At 41.1% G+C, this 26264-nt stretch overlaps 1 protein-coding gene across 7 annotated transcripts in view; it reads left to right on the top strand.

Moving 5' to 3' along the window:
* LOC125015420 (suppressor of tumorigenicity 7 protein homolog) overlaps positions 1-24488 on the top strand; it is a 39723-nt gene extending 15235 nt beyond the window's left edge. For 4 of the 7 annotated variants that reach the window (XM_047597273.1, XM_047597279.1, XM_047597272.1 and 1 more), the window contains 14 exons: positions 11266-11348; positions 13376-13535; positions 15645-15699; positions 16281-16396; positions 16506-16581; positions 17556-17710; positions 17913-18010; positions 18226-18355; positions 19294-19366; positions 20044-20146; positions 21255-21405; positions 21610-21702; positions 22168-22310; positions 24038-24488. In XM_047597273.1, coding sequence (XP_047453229.1) covers positions 11266-11348; positions 13376-13535; positions 15645-15699; positions 16281-16396; positions 16506-16581; positions 17556-17710; positions 17913-18010; positions 18226-18355; positions 19294-19366; positions 20044-20146; positions 21255-21405; positions 21610-21702; positions 22168-22310; positions 24038-24133 — 1532 coding nt within the window. In that variant the 3' untranslated portion in view covers positions 24134-24488. The remainder of the gene's footprint in view (positions 1-11265; positions 11349-13375; positions 13536-15644; positions 15700-16280; positions 16397-16505; positions 16582-17555; positions 17711-17912; positions 18011-18225; positions 18356-19293; positions 19367-20043; positions 20147-21254; positions 21406-21609; positions 21703-22167; positions 22311-24037) is intronic. The other 3 variants (XM_047597274.1, XM_047597276.1, XM_047597277.1) reach the window with 3 other exon arrangements.
* Positions 24489-26264: the final 1776 nt, after the last annotated feature.

Raw genomic sequence — 26264 nt, forward strand, 5'->3', positions numbered from 1 at the left:
TTAGAAAAAAAAAAACATGAGTTCAGTGTTGGTAGTATATCCTTTTAAAATAAAAGTAAAAGTAGAACACTGTCAAACATAGTCAGCCTCAGAGTTGCTTTTTTGTAAACAAGATCACACTTGAATCAACAGCAATGTTAGTCAATGTATATTTAATATTTCGTCCTCCCAGACAGCTTTGTTCAAATTTCTTTTATGGCTTTTAACAAAAGGCACAGACAGAACGGAGGGGAAAAAAACATAATGTCCACTCAGCCCTTCAGACTCGAGTCATAAAATCGGCAGCATTTGTGGAAACAGTCAAGTAAGTGGAGTCTCTTTTATAGGCTATTTTATTGGAATAGCTTTGATAGGAAACAGCCAGGCTCCAGCTTTATTTTCAAGAGGCATCAGCAACACTGCATCAACAAACACTGAAAGTGGAAATGAACTTGGAACACAGAAAATTGTAGTTTCGGACATTGAAATTGTCTCTGGAAATGGGAGTGAGAGTGATAGTCTGTCTTCTGGCTTCTGACATTATCTCTTGTTTTTTGGAGAGCATGATGAAACTCTTTCCATTCCAGTAAACCAAATGGGGATTTTCTTGTGGTTGTATTAGTCAACTGGTCGTCACCTGGCCTTGACAGAGGCTCTTGTAACTCAAGCCCTCACAGTCGAATGTGTGCCATTGAGGAAGACACTTAACCTGTACTACGTCCGTGTCTGATGTGTGTGTTTTAATAAGCCAAGTTATCAAGAAGAGCCAAAGATTTAGAATAATGAAACCTGGTGGGCTGTTATATTCATGGATGGACTTCTGATACTTCTAGTACTTCAGTCATGTTCAGATTCACTCTACATTGATCTAGATAACAGAAATATAAAATGGAAATATTTGCTTTATTTGGTTACATCATGCTGTCTTAAAATAAACCATATTTATTTTGAGATGTATTTTGCCAAACTGTCCCTCAAGAATATCATGGCAGACTGTACGAACCTCATTGCATTTTTTGACATGGTGGATCAGTGTTCAGGTGTCGTGAATGTTTTGAAATGTATATTGGCAGCAAACAGGATGAACTCTGTTCCCCCCTTAACTAGTTGTCCTCTTCAGTAAAGCAAACATCCCTTACCAACCATGTTTGTTGACTATAATTATAAAGTGGTAAAATATATGTATGTACACTTTAGCTATACTTAACATAATGTCTTTTTCTTTTCACAATTTTATTTTTTTACATCAAAATCTCCAGTTACCTATGGAAAGTAATGTAAAAAGTAAAATTTAAAATTGCGAAATTGATATTTCATGACTCAAAGTTGAGCTTTTTTAGTAACAGCCTCCTATGTGTTAAGTGTTAGACTTCATTTGCGGTTTCTGTTGGTTTTCAACAACCAGTAGCACATAAACATGTTCCTTGCTGACGCATGTTCAGCAGTAAAATCACCCACTTTACACACTTCTGTGTACAATTACGTTGTCACACACACAAATGTCATCTTTTCAGCCATCTAATTCATCAGATTTGTGTAAATGGTGATGTTGTTAGACCTATGTACTGTACGTAGGACGCTATGAGGAAGTAACAGATGGTTCAGTAGTTCTTTAATAAGCCTACACTTCAAATCAAAGTGGAGGCCTGTGGTGGCAGTTTCTATGTGGTGCAACAATTTAGTTTATTAGCCATATTGATTAATTTCAGTTTTGTCATTATCACACAACAAACAGTGATATAAAGTAAGAGAGAGGGGTAGTTAACAACTGATTACAAAACTTCAGGTTGGATTCAAACCTATTTGTTTTAGTTAAATTAAATGAAATTTAGAATAGTCAGTCATTTCTCCAGCAGTATTTTCACTGTCAGTGAATCATTACAGCCTCTGACTGTACACATCTTGTCCAGAGTTCTGTGATTGCAAATTGCTTGTGAGGTTAAAATTTATTTTGGCTGCATGTTACTCCTACAATGAGCATACGTTGTAAGTCCTCTTTAATTCTCGGTTCAAGATGCACAATTTCCATCTCATAAATATAGTCTCTGTGTCAGCTCAAGTCCCTATACTTGTACCATGACTCTATCAAGACATATGAGCGTCTACATGGAAGTCATATTGGTTTGAATGCTTATGAATATGTTCTCCTCACAAAAGCTTACAAAGTGAAAACAAGAAACAAACAAAAAATGTAACTGCTGTGAATTGGCCCATTGGCTGCACTAAGAGGAGAGTGACTGGCCATTTGTTACTTATCTTGGTCTTTCACTTTGTTGAGAGTGTAGTGCTTTGAGCAGCTGTTATTCTGTATCACAGACACATTGCGGACATTGTCACACAGTAAAAATAAATGTATGAAATGTCTTTTTGTCAGGAAACCTTGATGTAGATTGTTGATCAGAATACCGAACTTTGAACTTTTATTAGTTCACTGTCAACCTGATTCATGCTTGCAAAGACAATGGTTTGAAGCCATTTCTTCCTGTTTCCCCTCTGAAACTCCCTTGCTCTCATCTGTTGAAGACAGTTTCACTGTTTTGCTTTAGACAAATGTTTGAAAAAAATTAATGAATGTCATGTGTTAATGGAATCGGCCTCGAGGAAATTAAGAGCTTGGTATGAGTATGAGCCACTGAAAACATTTTAAATGGAACATTTTGTTGATGGCATTAAAGAACAGTAAAGTGGATTCCCAAAAGCTCAGGAAATACCTTTAGCTAAATCATGTGTGCTGGCATGGCTATATTACAGTTAATATTAATAATGATATAAATAATTTGGATCCTTGTCCTTCACAAAGCTTTTCAGTCTGGTTCTCCTTTAGCAGTATTGTAAAATGTTCTTCTGTATTGACCGTACTTATAACACATAATTAATTATTACTGTTCTCCTCATGTTTTGTCTGAACCTATATTAATCTAGAATAATGCTAGTGATCTTCATGAGTTTGCACAACTTCCTGTGGGATCACAGTTTCTGCCATAAGCAGAATTATATAAGTAACATCATCGTGTGTGAGCCATTACTTTCTGATTGTCTTAATGTCTAGAACAGACGTATTTACAAGCCGGAGTTTGAATGATGCATAATGTCCTCTGTTACAGTTGTCATGCAGTGAGATTTGAAAATAGATTTTCCGAGGTCTTGTCAGCCTAAAATGGAGAGACGCTGGTCCACATACTCTTCCTGACATTCTGCCTACACTAAATGCAATGCAATGCATTTCAATGTAAGATTTATGATAGATTTCCACCAGTACGCCTGGTGATAAGGATACGCTCAGGGAAATGCAATTGCCAAATGGAAGCATGTTTTGATGGTGGGAGGATTGCTCTGGGCCATACCTTAGTCATATCACTCCATTGTATAACTGTTATTTCATCAGTGGCAGATTATGGTATTTTTTTTAAGCTGAACGTTGTTTTGCCTATTGCCTGACAAGATCACATCGTCTTTTCATTGCAGTGATAAGCCGCTAATGGGCTTTGAATTGAGGAGGCTCCTGGTTGTGTGTTGTATTTGTTTGTTCCACTGTCGGTGCCCAAGAGCAGATTAAGGTGCTTACTGAAGATGGCCATTTGATGCAAGCACTCTGACGACAAACCAGCTGTCTTTGTTGCTGTGGTAACTCCCGTAAGAATGGCAAAACAGCAGTGATCGGGTTTCTGTGGTAACTGCTGACTTCTGCTATTTTTGTCTCTCGAGCTCATATAATGACTGCAAGTTGAGTGAGCCAAAAAGAGAGCTTAGTGTAGATAAGCCATCTTCAGGAAGACCTTTATCTCACATCCCGCGAAAGGGGCACTAATGTATTCTCTTAGATCATAGCTTTTGACGCTACATCTTCTTTGGAAGCATCTCACCATAAAGGTTGGTTATCCTGTCACTTATCAAATAAGGGGTTTTACACGAGGAACTTAATCCTGGTTGTAAAACTGTTGTTCACTGTTATACAACCACCTTTGTTAACAGTTACTTTCTTGTATGGTTCCCAGTGTTGTTAGCCCCTGAAATAACAGTAAACTTTGTAGCATTGCTAAATCTGTATGCTTATTAAAGAAAAAAAATTGCTTAATTTCTCATAAATTGACTTATATGTAAGTGCATAAAGGGTTTCTTTCAGATGAGGTTAAATATCTTCAAGAACCTCAAGCCATGTCAGTTCCTTTTAGCTCGAGGGAATGACTCAACATTTGCCAGGATGTTCACTTGAAGCCAAAGATGAGCTGATTAGGAGCAGGTGGTCAAAGTTCAAGGTTACTGCGACTCAGTAATTTATATCAGAGTTGCAACAAAATTTCGCACAAATGTAAAATAAAATGAGTCCGCCTTCTTCGTTTGCTTTCTCTTGAACCCTTAAGCATAATTTACAGTGCGGCGCTGTAGTTACATTTCTGGAGAAGTGCATGTCAGGCTACCATGTAGAGTCAGGAGCTATTAGCTACACAGTCAACATGCCACGTCACTATATCTATATCTATATATGTATACACATATACACACACACACACACATTTAATGTGCAATAAGACAAAACACACAGTGATGACGTACATAACATACCGTGGGCAAAGTTACAAACCACCAAGTGTTGTGTTTTTGTGTGTTGTATAGGGGTGTAAGTGGTAATAACGATGACATCTGTGCAGTGGTAATTATAGTAATATAATAGGAACATAGTACAGTATGTATAGTGGTAATAATAACAACAAAGTCACTATAAAGCTGATATTGAGTTTCTCATGGCTGCTGCAGTAGAGACATTCTCCTTCTCAGTAGAATTTATGTATTAAAGTGATACATTTGTTTACAAATGGTGATGCTATTATTTTTCTACTAAATGTTGATTATGATTTTTTGCCTCCATCGTTTCGTAGTTGTTCAGTTCTGTTAAATTAATTAGATCAGAACATTTTTACATCATTAATAGTAATTTAGCTGCCACAGACTCTCCATATATGGATGGAAGACTGGTAGTGAAACTATTCAGCAAACAGGAGCAGCTCCCAGGACATTTGCTGTTGCCATCCATAACTTCAGCAGTGCAGAGCCAGTGCCAACAGTAACAGAGCTGAGGCTCTTGAGCTTTGATGATCATAAACTTGGCCACAACCAGGGGAGGTGAGGTAATTCTGTTGCTCCTGAATACATTCTCGCCTTGCTCATCCTGCCTCCACTAGATATTATTCAATTTTTTGAGAGTACATATCCCAAACTTAAATAATTGTGAGAATTACAGCAACTTGTTTCCTGTCAAGTCCTTAAGTAAAAGAACAATAAGTACTCGCTCATGTCCTCTCCGCCCCTTTCACTCAAGTTCAAGTTCAAGTAGTTTATTTCAAAACCAAACAGACAAGGACATAACACAGACATTACAACACAAACAAAAACATCTAACAAGACAACCACTTCGGTTTGACTCAGGTCCATTAAGTATAATTAAAGCATAACTTTAATGTTAATTTAAGATATTTTTGAATTGGAACTTTTTTCCCCTCTGCTTTTCCTTGGTGTCATTTTGAGAATTTCTCCATAAAGATGGATCTAGATCATCTAAAAGCATGAATACATTATGGCAGCAATAATTTTTACCATTACTTCCAGGCTTTGAGCTGTTAACGGAGCAGCTATATAACTGCATGTGTTATTTCCAGTGTAGTTGTGTAATCTACACCTGAATTTAAACACGCTGGGATAATCTCATTTGAGGAGATGGTAATGATTTTCATCATATAAAGTTTTGAAGAATACCCGTCTTCCAAACACTTTTAATTCCTAGCTGTACTGTTTCGAGTCGTCTCTATTTCTAGAATTGTGCTGTTATTGTGGGCAGTAGAGAAGGAGTATATTACAAGGCCACTGTTAAGGGCTGCTGCATGATTATTCTTCTTGGAAGCACAGTTATAATTGAATTGGTTCAGTGTCAAATCGCTGCATTTGTCATCATCGTGTTCAAACACGAACATGGAACTACAGCTAACATTGTCAGCCTTTTAATTTAAGTGGGCCTTCTCTGTCGTCATACTCTAGTATTTCAGCAGGCTGAAGAAATAAAGGAAGCGCCTTATGACCAGAAGGTCGTTGGATCTAATCATTGGATCAAGTGGGGAAATGTGGTGTCTGGTGGAAGCAAATATCCATTTTTTACCCTCCTCTACAGTTGATTTCTCTATAGAAGCGTATTTATTTTTTTTCCATTGAATCTGGTCAGTGGCCATCTGGGTGAATGGAGTGATGATGGGCTGATGCTCAGAGTAGATGTGTTAAACTGCACACTATCGCTACCGCAGGCTGAAGATGAGAGGTCTTTGGATAAATAAAAAATATTTAATGACGTCAATAATAAAGCTAAATGTGTTCATCCATTCTCCTGTAGGGTCATTTAGGGGTTGTCATGGTTACTGCTGCAGGGGGAGACTAAGAAGCTCCCAGCCCCCCTTCATTAAAACCCATGTTATTGATTGGCTGAACTGGTATCTACAGATTCTGCTGGGTTACCAGAGGTAGACAAGGACAGAGCTGGCTTACGATTGCTTCGGCCTGCTGTCACTCTAAGACAGCAGCCAATCAAGAAAAGGAGACAAGGGGCCCTCATAGATAAATGCGTTTAGCTGCTCCTGTCTGGATGGAGGCTGTCAGGGGTGAAACATTGTTTTGATTCTTGGTGGAAAAGAGACCAAATCTCCCTGTTTCAGTAATTTTCACTGAGTATAACATAAAAAAGAGAAGGCCTTGTCGGTGTGTTGGTAGCTCTATTGGAGGTTTGGGTGGAACGGAGGGTGAGTAATGTGGTGTTGCTTCAGGGGGCTGCAGCTGACAGGCTGTGTGTAGTCAGGAACTGTAGCTGTGTTTCAAATGGCTTTTATATTGTACACACCAGGTGGCTCTGTACATTTTGTATTGATATTCATGAAGTGGACGGTTTGCTCAGCGCGTGGGCGAAGGCCTGCTGACTTGTGTGTGTGTGTGCGTGTGTATTTGTGTGCGAGGGATATGCCAGCTGTAGCTGATATCCGTGTTTACATAGTGACTTGTTGAGCAGGGCAAGAATAAGCTTTGTATTTGTTTTCTGGGGGTGTCCAATATGTATGTTTATTTTCTGTGGTTAGCGAAATGATTTAGAAATATAAGGGTCTTTTACTGATTGTGTCTGTATTCCCACCCATCACACAGCTTAGCTGATGTTTGAAAGGACAGCTCTCTTTCAGCTACCAGGTAAAACAGAGGAAAATAATGAATGCATCTCCTGTAATTGTCTTGTTCTATTTGAGACAAGTTTAAAAAGCTTTCTGTATTGGGTAATCAGTCATTTTCAAAAGGTAGGACGTCGTAGAGCAGATATCTGTCTGCATTTTTAAACAAGTGCTAATTGTAATATTAATTGTTACAATGATTGTGTGTGTGCCCCCGCATCTTTATGAGTGTGACAATGTGTCTGAATGTGTGCGTGTTCACGTCTGTCTCTGTGTGTGTCTTTTATCATTCCAGTCAGGCTGGTAGCCTGCTGACCATCCTCTCTTCAGTAAAGGTCACATTTCCTGTTGTCTTTGGTGACATTTAGTCTCGAGTCTGTCTGATAGAATTTGTCCCTTCAATTCATCGTTATTCTCCCACCTCGCCCTCTAGCTGCTTTCTTACCAATATTAAGTCAGTGGAATAGCCACAGCCACAGAGTCCAGATGGAAGTAAATTTTGAATCAGGGCTATGCAAAGCAATCCAAATGTATTGGTGAGGAATAGTGCATTTCATACAAATGTACAAATGTTCACTTTTCCAGAACAGTTCCAGCTTCTCAAACGTGGCACTTTGGTGTTTCTCTGGATTGCAGATCTTAATAATGTTGGCAATTTGAATATGTTACTTGAGCTTCTTCAACCCTAGTTTTTTAACGGTGAAACTGTGAAACCGTGTGAGAAATGAAAGTTAAAACCTAGTTGCAATCATTGAGTTTAAGACAATGAAACTCCAGATTTACACCACACGGTTCCAAGAGCCAATTCAAGTATTCACAGATGCTTATGTTCCTCATAGCTTTGTCTCTTTATTTTGTTCAGTGGCTCAGTTCAGGATCGATTAGTTTCTGCCTAACGATTGGAGAAAATGTCTTTGTGATCTTCACATGCACTGTACAGCAAAACCACTGTGAAGTCCATATTTGAACAAAGCATCATTTGAAATGGATGAGACCGGAGTAAGACCAATAATTTGTCACTGTGCAGTTGAGTCTATGACTGTTGTCTATTCAATCATTTAGTCTGGTGAGAATTCCATTGGATGCTTTCATAGCAGCACTATTTAGTCCGTTTGTACCAAACCGTAGAGCTTTTGACCCCTTAGTTGGGTTTTCTTGGCACAGTGAACACAGTTATACACCCAGCTACCAGGTGTTCTCTGCAAGTTTGAACTAAACGGCTCCCATAGCAATTAGCATTAGTTCTGCTCAGTTGAACACGTCTTCTTTGCAAAATGTGAAGCAGTATTATCCTGGAAGTCTGCCCAAACGTCCCCCGCACAGCAAAACACTCCAGCTGGTCTGCACCGTTGGGAAAGAGGAGTTGGGTCAGTCACATCGTTCGATCGGGCTTTATGTGGTAATGTACAGGAGAGTGGCAGCAACGTAGTCATACACGTCATCAGAGCACCATGGAGTGGAATTTGTTTACAAGAAAATGACTCTGATTGGTCATTGACTGACATTTTGGTTGCAGATGTTTTTCTTTTCTTTTTTTCCATTATATCAGGAAACGCGTCACATAATAAAATCCCAGTTGAGCGGTACCTCATGTCGTGGTAGGAATTGTGTCTGCGTAGGCCAGGCTACAGAACTATAGTATTTTTGAGACATTTCTCCATAGAACATTTTGCCTTTTACTCGTATATTTTGTACGAGTACTTTGTACTGTACTTTGTATACTGCTCCCATAATTACCATGGTCACTGGAGTTACTTGCCAGCTTTTTATTCCTAAAGAGTCCAATTCAAAGTGATATGGAACGGATAAGTAACTGCATAAATCTTTGTTTTGATGGTTGTGAATATACCATATGTCAATTGTGGCTGAGTTTATTGGCTTGGTGCAGAGTCCATTTCCAGCCAAACAGAAGTGTTCTCTCATCAGAGCAGGTTGATGGCAGCTGTTAGGCCTGCTTTACCACGGGCCCATCTGAAAGACTCTTTTCTGCTGGGCTGAGAGCCTCCACTTCACTGCAGTGAATGGCCGTCCAGCTGCAGCTCCAGTTTATGCACGTGTGGGTGTTTCCGTCTGCGTATGAGACTGGGGTTCATCTGAGTGGCATCCTTTGTCCCCCTCTGCACCCTCCATGTGGCATGGAGTGAATTAGCATGACAACCCAAAAGCCCCACCAGCTCCACCAACGACGTGGCTGCATAGCATCATTTTCAACAGCTGAGAGAGTAATTCAACTTTCATCCAAATGCAGCATGAGGGCAGAGTTTTCTGTTCTGAGCAGCCTTATTAGACATGTTCTGTGAGGATCCTCCCACAGATACTTGATCAGTTTGGGATCTAGTGAATTTGGAGGCCAGGTCAACACCTTGTGCTGTTTTTCATGTTTTTTTGAGTTGTTCCTAAAGCGTTTTTTGTGTGTGTGTGTCTGTGTCAGTCTGCATCCTGCTGGGGGCCATTGCTGTGGGGTGTCTGGTCTGGTCTGGTCTAGGTGGGGTGTACATGCCTAAATAACATCCACATGAATGAATACAAGGTCCAAAAGTTTCACACCAGAGCGTTGTATGGTCACAAGATGATCAGGGTTTCACGTTTTATTGTTTTGTTACTTTAATGTTTTTCCTGACCGGTGTATTTTGTCCCAGCTGTGTGATCTTAGCTGCCCGTTTGCTTCTTTGAAGCTCAGATTTCTGTAGGTAGTCAGTTCAGTGAAGTAAGCTCTTTCTTAAATGCATTTAGCTTAATGTGACCAGCAAACAAAGCAGGCATTCTTGGTCATTATCCATCAAAGATGAAATTGCAGTTTGACAAGCACTTTGCTTTATTGTGTTTTAAACTAAAACAATTTGTACTGTAGCTAATAAATTGCAGGGCCACAGTTCAAAATATCATCTGTCATATTGATACTGTAATGAGTGTTTTTTGTTTGTGAAATTGAAAACAGATGGCAGAGGAAGACTCGGCTATTGTTTGTTGCTTCGTTGTGCAAGTGTAATAAAATCACCAGCATTACAGCTAAAACACCCCAGTCACAGTCATTGCTTCTATTACTCAAGACAAAAGGTACACAGCAAGCAAGTCTTAATGTACTTCACTAAAGCGCAGGAGAATTTCTCTTATATGCATGACCTTTTAATATAGCTGTGGGAACAGGATACGTTTCTAATTATGGCCAAAAGGTTTAATAAATGTAGAGCTTAGTTGTCATTTAAGGACATGGTTCAGCTCCTTCCTATACAGCTGATCCATAGATCATCGACTCATTGCTGAGTTGAGACTGTTTTCCAGTTCTTAACGGATATTGGAAGATAAATTGTTCAGAAACCCAATTTCAGAATCGGGTTTCTATGCGTACACCCTAGGGTGAGATTAACGGTGCTAAGCTCGCTCTGATGAATTGTACACTAGTATCTCCCAACTGGCCTTCAGTTCAGTCAGTGTGATTTAAATGTGGGCTGTGAGAATCTGTTGCCAGAGTTCACGACTACTTGCTGAGCAGATCATTATAACCAGGCTGAGGAAAATTAACCACTGCCAAGTCAAATGCAGGCAGACTGACCACTGTCTTTACTTCAGCTCACTCACTCGTTTAGACATCATCCCGATGCCATTTCCCAGGCTATATGTAATACTTGCACAGCAATTTCTTTTTTTAATTGCTTGTGAATATTGAATTTCAGTAAAGGCTGCCAGTTCAGCTCAATTTCCTCTCCGATTTTCTACCCACAGTAGAACATCTTCACTCTGTATTTAAAGCCCTACTGGTCCCCTGGTGTTGTGTAATTTCACGTCTGAGCAGCAGGGATCTCTGGGAAATGCCAAACACTGCATGTGGATGACGTGTTCCTGCATGAAAGGTTTCATGTGCTGGAATCAGGACTGTCCTTGAATCTCGAGTCTTTTTGATGTGTTTTTTTCCTCCTGTCTTACGAGTCCTCTCTGTAGATGTGACCTATTTTTTGTTTTGGATTTCCAGCATTTGTTTCTACGAATATCTTTTTGAAAGAATCCCCCTCATGAGACGTCTGGGCGAGGGATTTAATCTAATATTATGCACTAATCTGTCAATCTTTATTCTTTTTTTGTGTCTCCTCTTTAGTAAGCATGTTTCTCAACACTTTGACGCCCAAGTTCTACGTGGCTCTGACCGGCACTTCCTCCCTCATATCAGGACTCATATTGGTAAGATGCAGTTGTTTTTGGTCTTTACAAATACTGGCACAGTACCACAGTACTGGTACAGTTTCAGTCACATATATAATGATGCTTATAATGCATTGTTTGCTATCAAGAACCCCAATTTCTTTATTAAAAAAAAAAAAGGTTTGTCCTTGGATGCACTTCTACAAGATAGTTTTCGAAATATTAACTGCTCACGACAGTACTTCCTTCCTGTTCAACCCATTCCATGTAGTTCTGCAGCATCAACTAGATGTAACTGTGAATACCCGCATTCCCATTCATATCGTTAAAAAAAGCAAGAATTTTCCGAGGTGGTCCCCTGGCGTTCATGTGCTCAGGACAGAATTTGTTAGAGCTATAATCACAGGTTCAGGGGCCACATGGAGCTGAAATGAGAGGAAATCCATACTCATTTGTTCTCCTATGAGATGTGGTCCCACCACTATGTCAGCGTACGTCTTCCCTGCTTGTTACACCGTGCTGCACACCTTAAATGGTGTTTGTGCTTTTCAAACAACAGAGAACCTATTTTGTGCTCCCCTTTGCTGCGCATTAAACCCTTGAGGTTCCAAGTACTTTATCTCTCCCAGGTTCTTCAGAGATAGCCAACTGTGCAACAGTGGTTGGTCTGTAGTTTAAAATAGCCTCTCTCTTAATTAACTCTGTCTCTATTCCCTGCAGGCTATTGGCCAATATGCGTAGGCTGCTTGGAATGGCGTTGAGCTTTGCACACGCTTTGTGAAATGATTAAGAAATGTGGAAGCCAGTTGGTATTGATGGAGGTGGTGGTATGATTTTCTCTGTAATTGGAAAACACGTGAATACATGAAGAGTTACTTTAGTAAAATTAAATGTTTGTTTCTTTGTTTTTTTTTTTTTTGTTTTACCATGAATGTTTCTCATATGATTATGTTTTCAAACCTTTGTTTTATCATATTCCTGAGAAACACTTAATTATAGGTCTCCACCAGAAGTACTTACTTGTACTTGTACAAGTTACTTGTTATCTTATTTTGTTGAGAGCAAACAAACCACAGATGTGAAAATGGCCTTAGTTGTCAGGGTTTGTGCTGCAGTAATTAAGTCCCATGGTATCCATTTTAAATAATATTAAAATAACTGCTGCATGGTGCTTGCTTTAAAGCATTGTTTTGAAAGTTAAATTATACATATAATTTTGAAAATTCATTCTGTCAATTCTGTCAGTTTATTGGCTGGACAGAAGTGCCCTCTCATCAAGCAGCTATGTTTTTCTATCTGACAGACTTGGAAAGATTAGGATTTGTTACGTCAACTCAACGACTCAGCGATGTCCACTGTACTTTTTGATAATCAACTTTGGACAGCGCTTAACTTCATGCAGCACTTTGACATCCTCTCAAACAGCACACACACACATACTAATGACAGCGGAGCAAGTTGATGGTTTTACTCAGCAGCATCAGTCTAGTGTTCACAGGGCTCATATACTGATTAATAGACAATACAACCACTTTTCATCTAAGTAATTCCCAGACATCGTGATGACCCAGCAGTGTTTACTTTTTCCATCTAACCAAAACACAGGTTTCACTGATTAGATCATCCTCTCTGTCTGAAGCAAGTAATTGTTGTAATACTGGAGAAGCACACTCTTGGGCCTCGGTGGCACAAAGCTGAGACCCACTGATGCAAACAGTGTTAATTACCTCCCACAGATTACAATATAAAAAGTGTTAAAAGGAGATGGGGGGTAGTGATGAGCTAAGCACCTCTAAAGATGCTTAACTGAGGTGTTTCCTCAGACACACCTACCAGCCAGTCTCCAGCACGCGCATCCTGTTGAAAGGTCAGATTGGCCGAGAAAACGGTAAAAGTTGCTACCGCTCTAATTTCTTTCGTGAAAACTCAGAGTTGATGTCAATTAAAAAGACGTATGCATAGCACAGAAATATGTTTCCTTCAGATAAGCGCAAACAATAACAACAATAAATTAGTAAATATTTAATAAAATCCAGTATGAACTGTTCTCCTTCTCTCTCTCTTAGATCTTTGAATGGTGGTATTTCAGGAAATACGGGACATCTTTCATTGAGCAGGTGTCTGTGAGCCACCTGCGCCCCCTGCTGGGCGGAGTGGACAGCAGCTCTCCCAGCAACTCAAACACCAGTAATGGGGAGGCCGACTCCAATCGACAAAGTGTGTCTGGTAAGAGATGATACATCTGCTGTCTACTTTAAACAGAAGAGCACCATTAGCAGAATTATCACAAGACCATCTGAGTTTAACAGCACTGTAATTCCAGTGTACAATAACAGCTTTTTTTTTTTCATAGTGAACATTTTTGGTCCCTTACAGCACAGTAACTTTTAGGTAAACATGGTGCACACATAGGTCTGATTAAAGAAACATGATCTCAAGAACACACACGAGTTTTATCATACAACACTGCATACAGCGTATCTCAATAAAACAATAAAAATGCAAACAACAAGATACAAACTGAAAATGACATGACAAGAAAAGTGACAGCTTCAAACATGCAGAACTAATTTGTTCACAGTGCCTCCTTAACAAAAGTCAAATTCTTGTAAAATGTTCAGCAGTTCTGTTGTTCTCAGACGAATCCCACTCATCTGCTTGTTTTACTTATAAGGTCTTAGTAGAATTGCTGTGAAAATGCAGAGCGAGCTGAGCTTGTTGTTGCGTGACACTATTTTTGAGTTGATTGAATTGACCTAGAATAACAGATTGCTTGTGTGGGCTCAGAGAAGATTTATTTGAGATATTTGGCTCAGAAGACTTCGGTGTGAAAACACTTCACGTCTTCTTTGCAGAGCAGCTCTAAGAGTTTTCTCATGACACATCACTCTTCCTGCTGCTTCTTCAGATTTGCAAATGAAATCTAATAGAATTTTGACTTAATTTGTGAAATGTCATTTTGTTTAATGTTTTCGGTTTTATCCAACCTAGACACATCCTCTGAGGGTTAGAAATTAAAACTCAGGCAAAGACACAGTCATTTCTGTTCTGGTGAAAGTATATCTGAAGAAAGAACAAAAGCCATGCATAATGTAACTCCAGTCGTCCCAGTGTACTTGCTGAACTACAGTAGAGGGAGCCCCCCAGAGAAAGCCTGGCTCCTCGGCTCCCGTTCTACATCAGTGACACTTTGATCACAGCTAATCCGTTGAATGTATATTTGCTCCCTCATGCCATTTCATTCATTTCAAGAGAGGGATCTTGGTTGGGGTTAATTCCTTTGGGTCCTTTGCAGACGATAGTGGAAAACATTTATCCTCCACGTGCTTGCATTATGCAGCTTTAAATCACTCACTACTGCTTGTTTTACTGCAGCATTTTGACCTCACTGAGGAAATTAACAGCAGCAACCTAAAGTTTCAATTACAGTCAGTCAATGATAATGATGAATAACCTCTGCCACTTTTCTCCAGAGGATCCAGCCATTGAACTCTTTGTGGTGCGGCCTGTCTTTGTCTTCAGTCAAACCATGTTGAATTAAATAGGATTACGTGCCATATTAAAATCAACAAGCCACGATCGAGACAAGAAAGACAGTCCAGTTATTTCAAGTGTACTAATCCTAGGTTTTCTGTCTAATGATCTGTTCTGTGTAAATCTCTCCGCTCACATCAAAGATTCACGTTGCACCTTATTATTTTCTTTGTTACAGCAGAAGTCAGAAAGAAAAAACATGAAATAATCTAACAAAACATGAATTTAGTGAAGGTATGGGGCTCATTTTTTTTGTAATCCATTAGTTGATCATTGAAGCCATGCGTCAAGGCAAAAACAAACGTTTACAAGACTCAAACTGGATGATCTCGTCTCTGTTTTAAATCTCTGCTTGTAAAATATGCATAAAGGCAGATGGGTGTTAAAACTCATCTCCCCCAGTTTATCACCCAGGAGGAATTTTTTTTTCCCATCATCAAGGTTTTCTGGAAACAATGACAGAACGCAGCTGCTTTCACGGATAGAGTAGTAAATAAATGACTTGCGACTCATTTTAAACATGTTTAGCATCGAAGTTCTGTGTAAAACAATCATCAACTAAATCACAAGCTTGTGACAGAAGTGATGGTTTGTGAGGAAGCATGTTTGGTCAGCGGGGAGTTTTGAGGTCTTTTCCCTGTCAGACGTGTTCTCAGAGCGATGGAAGTAGCAGTCAGGAGCTGCAGGGTAGATGGCAGAATGCACAGTGGAGCCCTTTGAAGTGAGCACAACAGGCTCAGTGTCGACTTCGCCCTTGACGCTCATCACCAGTGTTGTGCTCTCTCTGTCTCCCTCCTGTAGAATGTAAAGTATGGAGAAATCCGCTGAATTTATTTCGAGGAGCCGAATATAATCGGTGAGTGACGCCAGCGAAGCTACCTGCACCTGAACAGCCTCCGCTGGCCTGGGACATCAGCTCCCAGCGTTTTGTTCCCGTCCCCTCTCTGATCTGTGTCTGCTGTTCCTTTTTCTATTCAGTCTGTCTCGTCTTCTCACCCGTTCTGTCTCCTGTTCGTCTTCTTTATCTGCTTTCAATGTGCTGTTTGTTTTCCTCTGATTATTCTTGTCAACATCATGTTTTGTCTTCTCTTTTGGCCTTTTTTTTCTTGTTAATCCTGTTTTTCCCTTCGTTATTTCTTGTCATCTCTCTGATTTGTTGTCATCGTTCTTTATCATCAGTCGTTCTTTTATTGTTCTCTTTTTGATGTGTCGGCCTCCTCGTCCTGTCTATTGAGTCATCCTCCTCTTTTCTGTTTCTCATGTTGTAATTATCCTGCTTTTGTCTTTGCCAGATTTACCAGGACTCACACGCAGGCCTTTCATTCTCATTCTCTCTTACTTTTCCATCTTTGTGTGGCTTTCATTTGGATACTTTAGTCCTTTAGAACAGTCAGCCAGTAGCTTATCATTAACATGTTTCATTTTGTTTGTGTCCAGGTACACGTGGGTAACGGGTCGAGAGCCGCTGACATACTACGATATGAACTTGTCAGCGCAGGACCACCAAACCTTCTTTACCTGCGACTCAGACCACCTCCGGCCGGCCGACGCCAGTAAGCAGACAAGCGCTTGTGCAAAAACAGCATATGCAGCCACGTGTCTTAGTTGGTGCGCACAGGTTGTAACGTGATACCTCTGACATGTGTGTTTGTGTGGTGGCAGTCATGCAGAAGGCGTGGAGGGAAAGGAACCCGCAGGCTCGCATCTCTGCAGCACATGAAGCTCTGGAGCTTGAAGAGTGAGTTCACGTCCTCTTTCACCACTTTTGACGCCGTCATATTAAATAATGAAACGGATAATATGATAAAGCGAATGTACAATCTTTATGAATTTGTCTGTCAGATCGTCTGTCCTAATAATAATCTGTGATAATGAATGAAGATGGATAAAGCTGTGGGGCAGAGCATTTGAGCTGTGGCTTTAATGCTAAGTCTAATGCTCATGTAATCCTCAGCAGCTGCATTTAAAGTCTTTACACTGGATCATGAACATGTTGAAGGCCTCGCAGCAGAAGTCTGGCTCTCTCAGTCCAGTTTCACTGAGCCTGACTTTGTCTGGTGGTTTAACTAAGCCAGGTCATCTTCAGGTCTCTCATGGTGTAAAACATCCTGTTAATTATTGACACTGAGCAGCTTAATGTTAAACAGGCTCCATCGGATCTTCATTGAACTTCTTTTTGGTTGTGATCTTAAGTATCTTCTTCTGGCCACATGCCACTGTTTATAGCTGGAATATTGTCTCGTCTTTCTCAGATTGTTTGATTTGAAATAGATATTTCAGTGGAAGACGTAAATCTAATAATTCTCAGAAGAAGAAAAGTCAGTACAAGCTGAACAGGAGTGTTTTGACTCTTTCTTATCTTTTAATACTTTCTTACTGTAGCACCAAACATTTTTGCATTTGGACTTTCTGCAACTTTCTTGCTGCTTTTAGGTCCGTAGACTTCAGTGTGGAGTAAACTGAAAGACTGGAAATGTGTTTTTTTTTTTTTTTTTTTTTTTTTTTTTGTGCTAACATCATTTATCAGCTTCAAATGTTTTCAGTGTATCAGTATTTTTGCTGATGCAGGCGAATGCACATGTTGCTTTCCACTTTTACACAGACAGTGACAGCAGCGCTGTTTATTGACTAGATACATTAATGAATGAGTCCACGAGATGATGTGAGACAAAGTTAAAGTTCCTCTGCATCTCCTCTCCTCTGGTCCCGTAGCTGTGCAACCGCATACATCCTGCTGGCAGAGGAGGAGGCCACCACCATCATGGAGGCCGAGAGGTTGTTTAAACAAGCGTTAAAAGCTGGTGAGGGCTGCTATCGCCGCAGCCAACAGCTCCAACATCATGGTACACAGTATGAAGCCCAGCACAGTGAGTAGAAGCCACGCTCAACGCATTGTTTTGGGCTAATGAGGATCATATTTAATGCCACTTTGCACCAACACAATTTCTAAGTGCTGTAGAAATGTGTGGATTTAGGATTTGAAAGTCTGATCAGTGACGCTCTCAATTACGTTATAAAGAACTAAAAGGGATCTGTTTGTGCTAAATGATGCTTCTTTGTCTCCACCAGGAAGAGACACTAATGTGTTGGTGTATATAAAGAGGAGACTGGCCATGTGCTCAAGAAAGCTTGGCCGAACACGAGAAGCAGTTAAAATGATGAGAGATGTAAGTACACAACCTGTTAGCACAATACACACACAGATATAGACACAAACCAAACAGCACACAGTGTCTTCTTGTGTTTATTTGTTAGGCTGAAACCACATTTACTCATTTCCAGGCTTTAACTGGACTGTATTTCCTAGTGATGACCCAAAGCTCTTGCTGTTCTGCTGACTGTGCATGTGTCGCCCCCTGTCTGGTATTACATGTAACAACAGTTGTGTGTTTTCCAGTTAATGAAGGAGTTCCCTCTCCTCAGTATGTTCAACATTCATGAGAACCTGCTGGAGTCGCTACTAGAGCTCCAGAACTACGCTGACGTCCAGGCCGTTCTGGCCAAGTACGACGGTGAGAACTCAGTTCACTGATCAGCAGCCACGTCCACAGTGCTGGTAGCGTCGCCTGCACTCATGGTTACACATGTTAACGACTGGAATGACAGCAGAGCAGTATCGTGTAGTTACCTGAACACTGAGATCACTGACCCTGTTGAATGTTTATCATATCAGAGGTTATTGTCTATACAGTTCCACTTACCCAAAAACACTAAACGTGTCCTAGGTTCAGTTCTACATGTGTAACCATTAGCTGCTATTGTTGTTAATATAGGTTTTCATTCTGTTATAAAATATCAAGACGTCACTTTCAATCTGAGGTTATTACTATCTGTTTTTAAATGTTTTCTGACATTTTATAGATGTTCACAGCAGTTTATTGAGGAAGATGTTCAAATTCAATGAGGGAAAAAAAAATCCTTATTATTTGCTGCTGCACTTCCAGCCACTTGTCAGTTTTTGTGAATGTATCCTAATACATCATTCCTGCGCTAAATCTTTGCTCTGTGGCGGTTAAAGTATTCATCATTCATTTCAGTATAACTGAGAGACTGTTGATTCACCTGTGTTTTCATTCTGGAGGCTGTGGATTATAGTAGTATTGAATTGTATTGTGTTGAACATGTTTTTATTTAGTCCGTGCGCCTGTGCCCACTGTGCTATACTCTGGAGTATACACCTGCCTTATTGTATGGATTGTGTTTACATGTTTCTTCTGTGTAAACATAGAAGCAGACCACACTACACTGTTAGATAACTGAAAAATCAGATTGGATTCCAAAACCATCTCATAGCCGTGAAACCCGGAGTCATTATTTTCAGCCCCTCCAGGCGGCTGCAGTATTCTTAACCTCAGTCGTCCCCTCTGTCACCTGTAATTCCAAACGTTGACTACCTTCACTGAACACCACCCTCGTCCTCTGTTCCGTCTGCTTTTTGTCTCCTCCACAGATATTAGCTTACCCAAATCTGCAACAATATGCTACACAGCAGCCTTGCTCAAAGCCAGGGCGGTATCAGACAAGTGAGTATCACTTTTCATTGACTACAATGCTCGGTTGGTGATGTGACATTCCTGCCGTGCTATTTCAGAGTTTTAAATTGAGCTGCAGATCGCCCCAGGAAAGTGTTCAACGTGAAAGAGAACGGGACTGAGTGACGGCTTGATCAGTGTCACTGAGACAACGGAGCGTTCACACACTTACAGGATCATGTAGTCATGTAGAAAATAGAATGTGGTCACTCTGTTCCCACAGAACCTCAACAGTATACATATTCACACACAAACAGATGGAACACTCACTCTGTATTTACTTTTTGTTGCTTTATCACTACATCCTCAACAGAAGATCCTGAATCTGTTCATGACTTGAACTCACTCCTCAAACATTCATAGGTCAAAGTTCACATAAACAAAGCATACACACTGTATTTGAGCTCTAGAGGATGACAGTAGAACTTTCTAATGTATAGTACAGAACATCAGTACAGTACAGTTACAGTTTTCACATTTTAAGGTTTAGTTAGTCCCATTTAATAAAAGTATAAATAAAGCTCTGGTCACTAAGTACACACACTGAGCCCAGACTTGATTTACCCGACGTGTCAGGGATCTGTTTCCTGTTCTAAGCTGAGCTGCTAATCTGTGATGTCTGGATCAAAATAACTCGGTCCTATAATGATGAATGTGTGTGTGTGCAGGTTCTCTCCAGAAGCAGCGTCCAGGCGAGGCCTGAGCACAGCAGAGATGAACGCAGTAGAAGCCATCCACAGAGCGGTGGAGTTCAACCCTCACGTTCCCAAAGTGAGTTTCAGAGGGACCTCACACAAACACACACTAATACACACCTGCTGCCTTTTCACTGCCGCCACACACTCATCACATCAGTCTGATTCTTTGAAACTTTACAAAGATCTGTGTTGAAGCACCAGTCAGCTTTTCTTCATTTGAAATGAAGACATTGAGTCATTTTTGGGATGAGTTTTGTGATGATCAAACATTTGTAGAGGTTCTTATTCATTGGTACGAATCAATAAATAGTTTCAACTTAGAACCAGCTCCACTTTTTACAGTCCATCCTACTGCGATGCCTCAGTAGACATCGTTGTGGCAGTGTGGTGATGAAATCAACTGCAGTTAGGAGCATAGTTTCATCATATTCATCCACTCCTCCATGATGCACGGCTGCAAATACAAGCAAGATGCTGAAACAACTGTCAGCCCAGCATGGTATTAAGTTCCAAGAATGCTGCTACTGCCCAAACAAGCAGCACCGTGAACACAGCAATACCTTCACATCTTCAGGTGTTAACGCTGTGGTCTGGCCTGTGTTTATACACGTCAGACGTCTCCCTGGTTTCATGGGATGGATAAGAAACTAAACTTCCTGAAACATGTACACAGCTCTGTGTGTAGGCTTCTAAAACCAGCTGAGGATGGTAGAATGCTGAGGCTGTAGTGGGTGGTGGGAGAATTGATCTTTTAGATGCTTCATGATTTTCTCTTAAATTATTTAACTTTCCTGCTCGGACTCTAAAATGTGTATTGCTCAGAGGAGGCGCACTGTTAAACACAGAGAGCACAGAGAGCCAGGAGGTAGGAGTCTGCTGAAGGAGCAGTTGGACTCTAGACCACTAATATGCAATAAGGCTTGATGAACATGGAACCCTGTTACACTGGGTTCATCTAGATAATGAAATGCAACACTGCAAAAAGGAGGTGATTTTAGAGTGATGTGAAAATATTTATATATATTATAGTTTTAAGGTGAGTATACATTGTAAATAGAGATTCTTAGCTGTATACTAGTAGCCATTTTAATCAAATGCACCTCATTTCTAAACTCCTGTCAATTCCTGTTTTTCTTGTTCTGTCTCTCCTGCTCATCGTGTGTCTTGTTCCTCCTCCTCAGTATCTGCTGGAGATGAAGAGTCTTATTCTTCCTCCAGAACACATTTTGAAGAGAGGCGACAGTGAGGCTATTGCCTACGCCTTCTTCCACCTGCAGCACTGGAAAAGGGTCGAGGGGGCACTCAACCTGCTGCACTGCACCTGGGAGGGCAGTAAGTACTCACACACACACACACACACACACACACACCACCTCCAGCAGTCATTCACTGACACGTGAGCAGGCTCATTCCAAGCTTTAATTGTGTAAACTGACTCCTGGCTGCCTGTGTGAAACCTCCAGTGTTGATTATTACTGAAGTCATCAGGTGCCTGGAGCACTGTGTTAACTTGTTTGTGTTTTTGTGTGTTTGTAGCATTCAGAATGATCCCATATCCTCTGGAGAAGGGCCACCTGTTCTATCCTTACCCCATCTGCACAGAGACGGCAGACAGAGAGCTGCTACCCAGTAAGACACGCCCTGACTTATACACAATATATGTGCTCTGGACAAGTGTTTTAAAAGATGCTACATGTTACTTCCACAAAGCTTCTTGTTTTATTTTCTGTCTTGAAGCCTGTAAGTCTTAAGGAGTTTTAAACATATTAAATAGCCCCATTAGACATAAGTGACACGTAAAAGACAACAATACAGGACTATTACACATTTGCTTGGGTGTGAGATGCACCACTGTGGACACTATAGAGCTGTATGTTACACTAGCTTGATCAGACATGTCTGCATGACAACCTGCTGTTGACACAGAACCACAAGGCTGCCTTCAAAATAAAAGAGAAGCCATAGATCATACCCTGTCCTGTCCTGGGCTGTAATGCGCTGACGTGGAGTTAATAAATGGTTGAGAAGCCGTAGATGGAAACGCTGCCTTCTGAACTAACATTGTGTTATTTGTGTGTCTGTCCCACGTGGAAGCAGTGTTTCATGAAGTGTCAGTCTACCCCAAGAAGGAGCTGCCCTTCTTCATCCTCTTCACAGCCGGTCTCTGCTCCTTCACCGCCATGTTGGCTCTGCTCACACACCAGTTCCCTGAACTCATGGGAGTGTTTGCTAAAGCTGTGAGTACACACGCGCACACGCACACGCACACGCACACGCACACGCACACACACACACACTAAGAGAGTTTGGAAAGTTTTAGGTGACCCCTGACCTGAAGAATCAGGACGGTCTTCAGTCAATAACTTCATTTCCATCAAATCTGATACATGGAATAACACATCTGACACGACATCTTAGCTTCTTCCACACTCAGGTCAACTGTCTGTTTGCACATACACACACACACACACACACACACACACAGACACACACTAACTGCTGCATTAGGTGGTGAAGTTTATGCACTAAATTTGCTCTTGTTCACCAAGCTGAATTAAACAGACAGGTTTTCTGTTGTTTGTTAATAAGTTTAAGAACAAAAAAAACCAAACTCAAATCTGCCCCAGACCTCCAGTGGAATGTGTGTGAGCTCATCTGTCCTGTCACTATCAGAGATCATGGACCGACTGAGAGCTGCAGCACTGACAGAACACACACCTCTCGTTGGTCCTTGTAATGTTGAGACAAGAGCGCCACCATTAGGTCAAAATAGAAAAGAAACAAACAAACATTTATTAGTTTAACTTCATGGACACGTGATGCTGAGAGCCACCAGTTGTGTCAGATGATGAATGGTTGCAGACAGGACGTCCCAGCTGGTGATGTAGAAACACTAACTCCACCTTCTGACTGTACGTGAGTGGAAAAGCCCAGAGCATGAATATAATGGCTTCCTTCTTCCTCCACTGGTTCCAGTGTCTCAGATGAGTATCTGCTGCGCTGAGTGTGGATCTGATGCCACTGCTGTCATTCCTGACTGTTAAATGTCAGAAATAGTCGTAGGTATGATTAGAGGTCACACTTGAGTCAGCTGTCAGGTCTCTAAACGTACGTAGTAATGTGGGTCCTGTATAGTTTTCCTGGAGAGATGCATCTGTACATTTCAGTCTCCTCCACTGTCTCTTGCCACCGCCCACACAGTTCAAACACATAGAGCACACACCTTCGCTTTGAAGTGCTCTTTGAAGCTGAAGCAGAGATGTGTGATCTGATGTGTGAGGCAGACGTCAAAGTGGCTACCAGGCTCATACATGCAGGTGGAGACTCCTCTCTCTCTCTCTGACCCTCCACAAACCCTCTCCTGGTCTTTATCTGCCATCTGACAAAGTGAGAACCTCTGCGACCTCCATGTTGCTCCCGTGGAGCCCCTATCACCCCCCAGCTCCACCCTCCTCATCACTGGTTGTTGCCAAAACAGAGGAGGAGGCCTGGCAGTGAGCACTTTTTACTGAACACGGCACATTTCTGTTTCCAGGACTTAGATCATACATAATAGGATGCTGGTCATGTGTTGTTGAGACATTTAGTTCTGTCAAGTATTTCTCAGAAATGTGTTTGTAGAGCTTCCAGGTGAACGTGCTGATGTGGGATCGTTAACTGATGATCACAACATGATTGTCCCCATGTCGAAGAGTTAGTATTTAAACAATGAAGTGATATTTACTGAGGAACATTCTACTAACTGAGCATCACAAAGTGTTTGTTAATGAATGAATTTTGTGCAGTTGTCATGGAGACAGGACAGTTGTATCATCCAGGGTCTGGCACCACAAGGTGTTCAGCTTCATTTATCTCTGAGGAATATGAAGCTGTGTATGATAGAATGTGGATGTTAGGTTCTGTTGAAGATGCTGTGTATCGTTATATTGTCATTGTGCTGACTTTGGCCTTTGTGTGTTTGTAGTTTCTTAGCACGCTGTTCGCTCCTCTGAACTTCATCATGGAGAAGGTGGAGAGCATCCTGCCGTCCAGCCTCTGGCACCAACTCACCCGCATCTGACCCTGACCCACTGGACCAGAACCGGAGTCAGAGTCAGACCCAGGACCAGCACCGACCGCAGACCTCCATCCGGACAGAAACAGCTGAACTGAAACCCAGAATGCTGCGTTGGCCTAGCCTGACACAACTTTGTGCCAAGATCAGAGTTCAGACCAAACTGAGAACAGACGAGGCGCAAACCAGTGACATCAACAGTTGATTTTGACTTTATTTGATAATGTTTGCATTATTTTGGGTTTTCAATCATTTAAAGCTGTTTTTTTTTGTTGTACAAAATGAGGTTATCAATTGCCATCATTAAAAAAGTGAAAAGGAAAAAAAAATCCAATAAAGGACTTTTTGTGTATTGCTGCAAGACGGCTTCTTCCTGCCATTTTGATTTAGCCTGTGGTTTTAATGCTGCAACGTCTGAATCAGAGTGAAGCCTCAACACTGGTCTGGAGCTGCTCCATGCCACCGGCTACGTTTGGATTGTTTCTGTTCGCACTGACCACCAGCTCACTGCACAGGTACTAATGAGCCCTGTACCAAACGTTTTTAAACCCACTGACAGCGGCCTGTTCACATCATTAACACACTTGATCGTTGCAAATGTTTGAACACAACTATGGCTGGGAAGAAGAAGGAGGAAAAAACTAAAGCTGCATTTGAAAAATAATCAGTGAAACTGAGACTCTGTCTACAACGTGCAGTTAGATGGAAGGTACCAAGTGTATGGCTATGGTAAATTAGCTTGTGGTAGTTATTAAAGCAGAGACATATTTTTTCTTTATCTGGTTTTGTGTCTGGAGGTTCTCAATCATCTAAAACCAAAGGCAACTGGACTTGTTGGGCTTCCACTAAGATGATCCAGAGCAGTTCAAATAAAATCCTCCACTCCCCACAAGTCATTTAGTTTGGAAGAAGCCACAAACGTCTGAAAGAAACCCAACAACTCTAGTTGCCTTCTTGTTTTGGCTGGTTTCCAGGTTGGTGGAATCATTTGAATGTTCTCCTGTATTCAGACTTTTTACCAACTGGCCTTTAAGGGCTCGTCTCACTGAGCTTTGTCCTTTGACTGTCAAGGCTGAATTTATCTAAACCAGGTGTTGACTAGAATACGTTTGAGATTTGAAATCCTGCACTAGTTATTAGCAGTAATGATCAAATCATAGAAGTAGTCTGGGGTCGTCTTCAGTCTGATGTAGAATGTGAGCTGTGAATCTTTGTTCTGGTTCTCACCATCTCTGCAGACGGCCTCTAGTTCTGCTCCATTCTCGCTCCTTTCTTGTGGCTGAGTGAAGTCGGGGGACTTCAGCTTGTTCCTCTTGATGTAGTTGTTGAAGTGTGTTCAGGATCATCTCCTGTCACAGACCATCCAGCTGCCGTAGACTACATGACATTCACAAAATTCAGTGTGCTGGTGTTCAGTTGAATTCATTCATCCGTCCCTCATGCTGCCGGCTCCATTAAAAGCCTCAAGTGTGATTATCGACCTCTGTGCATATCAGTTGGAGAAGTGTTCCTGTCATGATGGTCGGCAGCCTTCGTGTCTCCAAACATACCTTTGCTCATTGCTTCCAAAAACAATGCTACCGTTGCACAACTCTGATTTATAAAACGCAAGTAGTTAAATGTTCATCTGCAAACTTGTGACACTGAGTGTTGTGGGGAGCATGCAGGACGTGTGTGGAGGCTCAGTGTCACACCTCCACAGGCTGGACTTCCTTCAAATGCTTCAGTCAAACTAGTGTGTTGATGTGAATTAGAGTTTTAATTCTCAGTGTTTTTATTGTCATGTGTCAGGCAGCGGCTAGTTACTGGAAAGCGGTTTGAGGCGTTTCTACGAAGCTTTGACATTTTCCAACAGTGAACAAACTCTTAACAAGCGAACAAAAGTCTAATTGTACAAAACCAAAACATTAACCTTAATGGATTTTTGGAGATATTTTGCTCCCATTCACACAGGACAGGAACGTTTGCACTGTAGAAATATGTTTGATAATGATTCAGTAATATTCTGTCTCTAGCTTCTCAGTGTGGAGTCTCTACTTCATCACTGTAAACTGTGTCAGTGCTTCTGCATTAGTGGGAGACGAGTCATTACCAAAACCTTTGTGATGGACATGTGGATAATGAAACTATTACTGTT

This window comes from Mugil cephalus, chromosome 10, assembly GCF_022458985.1.
Source record: "Mugil cephalus isolate CIBA_MC_2020 chromosome 10, CIBA_Mcephalus_1.1, whole genome shotgun sequence".
Lineage (NCBI taxonomy): Eukaryota > Metazoa > Chordata > Actinopteri > Mugiliformes > Mugilidae > Mugil > Mugil cephalus.